This window comes from Drosophila subpulchrella, chromosome 2L, assembly GCF_014743375.2.
Source record: "Drosophila subpulchrella strain 33 F10 #4 breed RU33 chromosome 2L, RU_Dsub_v1.1 Primary Assembly, whole genome shotgun sequence".
Classification (NCBI taxonomy): Eukaryota; Metazoa; Arthropoda; class Insecta; order Diptera; family Drosophilidae; genus Drosophila; species Drosophila subpulchrella.
This window is the reverse complement of record NC_050610.1, coordinates 24,845,291-24,848,739: the sequence shown is the minus strand read 5'-3', so window position 1 is coordinate 24,848,739 and position 3,449 is coordinate 24,845,291. Positions and strand designations below refer to the sequence as shown.

Below are 3,449 nucleotides of genomic sequence, written 5' to 3'. Positions count from 1 at the left end.
GTGGGCGTGGCAGGGGCCGGAGGCGTAGGAGGAGGCAGTGGGCGTGGCTGCCAAGTTGTTAGCACGCTCGACTGATATTATTTTTTGCTCCTTTATGAATTATTCGCAAACGCATTGATTCGCGCGCGGGCTTCCAGCCAAAGGCAACAAGGAAGCGAAGCGAGGCGAAGGCGTCTTGCTGTGAAATTTTCATTTGGGTTTTATTTACGTTCAATCGGGTTTTCGCGAAATTAGTTAAGTTTAGCGTGAATTTTATTATGCCAGGTAGAGGGTCGGGGGTGGAGAGTAAAGCCTCGAGCGAGCAAACTTCTTAATTAAAAGATTTGCCCACTGATTGGGTATTTGGCCAACGTAGCAGGAAAACGCGGGGCCACGTAGGAATGTATATTCAATTTGTTAAATGCATTCGAGTGCCATTGTCTGCGGCGATAATTGCCAGAGTTGGTTGGCCGGATGAACTGCGGTGAGCAGTTGGTGACCCCGACGAATCAAAGCCACATGGCCTCCCACACTCCCCAGCCATAAATCTCATTTCATTTTTGCCCTGCCAGCGCAAATAAATTCATAGATATGAGCCGAATGACCCTAACTGACCATTCGACATTGCACTTTGAACGAATTTATTTACGGCAGTTGTTATTTTTACGAGAGTCTCTACAGAAAATAGCATAGCTCTGTGAAGCCCACACAAACTAGTGCCATTTCCGAATTTAATTTAGGGGCCCAGCCCTGGAATCTCTGTTTAAATCAATGTTGATGTTTGCCTTTGAGGCCATTTAATTGCGGAAGGTGGAACACCTGGTTCGTAAAGAGGGAGAATGCGCTGGAGCGAAGAAATTTCTTCATTGAGCAGCCTGAGCAATTTAAGGACTTAAATTCCATAACTCGATTACTCATCGATGCTTTAAATTTACGTTTAATTAAATTTCCATCGAGTTTAAGTTACAATAGTTAGAATATAACTCTGTTGGGTTCCTTTTAATAGGAGAAAAGCAAAGTTGTGCAAAGGAATTTTGCTATTAGACTGTCAGGAAATTTAAAGACTTACACTACATTATTATATATTATAGGATAATCGGATTAGAAAGGATTTTGAAGATTATTATTATATTGAAAATTAGAACTATTTATTCTTAGTTGGTAGTTTAGATTACTATTAATCCAACCACTGGCAGAGCAAAATACAAATTTTAAAAGTGCAAAATAATATATTAGGTATCTGCCATGGATCCATTAAAATTCTCGCCAAAAACTCTTCGCAATATTTCCAATTTGATATACCGAAACGAGACATCTTGGGACATTATTAACAGGTCGCTTTCCATCCGTTATTTAGGTGCTTTTGATCCTCAGTTGGTTGAAGTTGAATTTGCTCATGTAGGTGGGACCAAGTTTGGGACTGGGCAATCGGCAGGGTCCCCGTTTGCTTTTAAGGAATATCTAGTATTATGATAAAAAGGATGGGATACTCGAGCATACTCACCAGGCGCTATGGAATTGGTCCAAGCTCTCGTTTGCTTCGCGTCTGCTTTGCTCAGATTTACTACGGACCATATCCCTCCTACGGCAATTGCAGTGATCCCCGAGCAAGGACCTCAGTTGGGTGTTCTGATGACCACCATGTCGCACAATCTCGGCCAACATTTTGGCCAGCAGCTCCTCCAGAACCTGTTCGGCACTAGGTCTACTAGCCAAATGAGGATTCACATAGTGCATCACCCGCTGAACTGTCCTTTCGTAATCCACAGGAAGTCCCGTATGCTGATCCATGCGAAATAGCTTGGGAATCCTCTTTTGTATCTTGGGTTTTGTCTGAACCACTGTCTTGCGCCAGATCCTCTGGTTCGGTGGCACGGATGGTTTCGAGATGGGCTTGTTGGCCCTGAACCGAGTCTTCAAGAACCGCTGCTGTTGCGGATCTGTTTTGGGCACTTTCTTAACGGAGCCCTTTTTTTTGGGCATCGATTTGGCACGACCTCGCTTTGTTGAAAGCATAATGGTGTATTTTCTAGTTTTTGAATTATTTTTTCAACGGAAAAATTTTGTTTGGCTCTAAACGTTTGCTTAAACTCTGTGCTTTTAAATATTGAGAAAGTCTACACCAGGCCATCTATATGTAGGACGAAAAATAATTTTTATAAAAGCTTAGGTAAATACAAATTTTAAAATTAAATAAGCAAATAGGAAAACAATTGAGAAAATACTAAAGTTTTAAGTTAATTTAAATTTGCTTGAGTGCTGTGACAAAATTCATTTGCCTTTCAAAACGAAATCATATGTTTTTTGTGTTTAAAAATAAATTGTTGCATACTTTTAGACAGCTGTATTTCTTCTTTATATGCAATAAAATTTAATTTTTTCTGAATAAAGTATACTCAAGCTAAGTTTTTTCCTGTGTTTTACAGGTATAAAATCTGCATGTTTCTGGCTGAGTACAATATTTATTGGAAGGACCTGCCGCTTGCGTCAGATGCAAATACTATTTAACTGGGAACATGATTACAATTGCCGTGCCAGATTTATGATTTCATTGCCCACACACACACGGCGGTTTCAGACTTGTTTTCAGACACAAGTTGTGAGCTGATGTGGCCACAGCCCAACTTAACTTTTGAAACAATGTCAAACGCAATAAACGTGTGAGTGTGGAGTGTTAAACCGCATTGTTTAAATGCAGCGCTGGCGAACAATGTAAATTGTACATGCGAGAGCACAGGAATATAACATATAGTACATAAGTACGCAGATACGTATAAATTATACGAGATACGGGCGGTCGGCTCCCAAAGTTGACACACCCAACCGCCCACACGAACGCGTACAATAACAAATAGTGGCACACTCAGTTGGATTGCAAAGGACGCAGCAGAAATAGAACAAAAGCAATATAATTAATCATCGAAGAGCAGGCCAAGCAGAAACAGCATGCTGTTAAAGCAACAGCAGAGCAGGGCAGCAGGAGCAGAAACAGAAACAGCATCCCGGCGTCAGGATCGCATCCAGAATTAGAGACCTCCCTCGTGGCAAGCCTCGAAAATGACATTTGCGGAGCAAATATTGTTGCAACATTGCTAACAACATAATTCACATTAACGGCCTGCAGAGTCGCGTGTGCAATGCTCTATGGCACATGTACTTCTGATTGGATTGATTACCTACACCATGGCTAGCGCTCAAAATAAATAAAAAACATAGATTTATAATGGTCCTTCGAGCCGGAATATTTTTCTTTAAAGTAAAGTAACATTTATGTATATAAAAATTTTTGCCCAAATTGATAAAAGGGCCCCGCGCGTAACAAGCACGTGCTTCGTGTCGTTGGGCCACTTGTTTGTACTGCTCTTAGTGCAACAACGTCCATCATTAAAAAAAAAAAAAAAATAAAAAAAATATTTATATATTTTATTTCATATGCTTTAAGATAAATAATTGTCCGTTTGAATTGTTTT

At 40.4% G+C, this 3,449-nt stretch overlaps 1 protein-coding gene across 1 annotated transcript; it reads right to left on the bottom strand.

Annotated features, from left to right (window-relative positions):
- Nucleotides 1-1,188: 1,188 nt before the first annotated feature.
- On the bottom strand, nucleotides 1,189-2,090 carry LOC119547741. Its single transcript, XM_037854737.1, has 2 exons — nucleotides 1,484-2,090; nucleotides 1,189-1,426 (listed from the first exon to the last, which is right to left on the bottom strand). Exons 1-2 carry the CDS (start codon nucleotides 1,993-1,995, stop codon nucleotides 1,333-1,335), a joined length of 606 nt encoding a protein of 201 aa, XP_037710665.1. The 5' UTR covers nucleotides 1,996-2,090; the 3' UTR covers nucleotides 1,189-1,332.
- Nucleotides 2,091-3,449: the final 1,359 nt, after the last annotated feature.

What these genes read in the sequence shown, in the direction of transcription:
- LOC119547741 (XM_037854737.1), bottom strand. Translation starts at nt 1,995, where the DNA reads ATGCTTTCAACAAAGCGAGGTCGTGCCAAATCGATGCCCAAAAAAAAG. An exon ending in GACCAATTCCATAGCGCCTG is followed by an intron (nt 1,427 to 1,483) that starts GTGAGTATGCTC and finishes ATTCCTTAAAAG; the next exon opens with CAAACGGGGACCCTGCCGAT.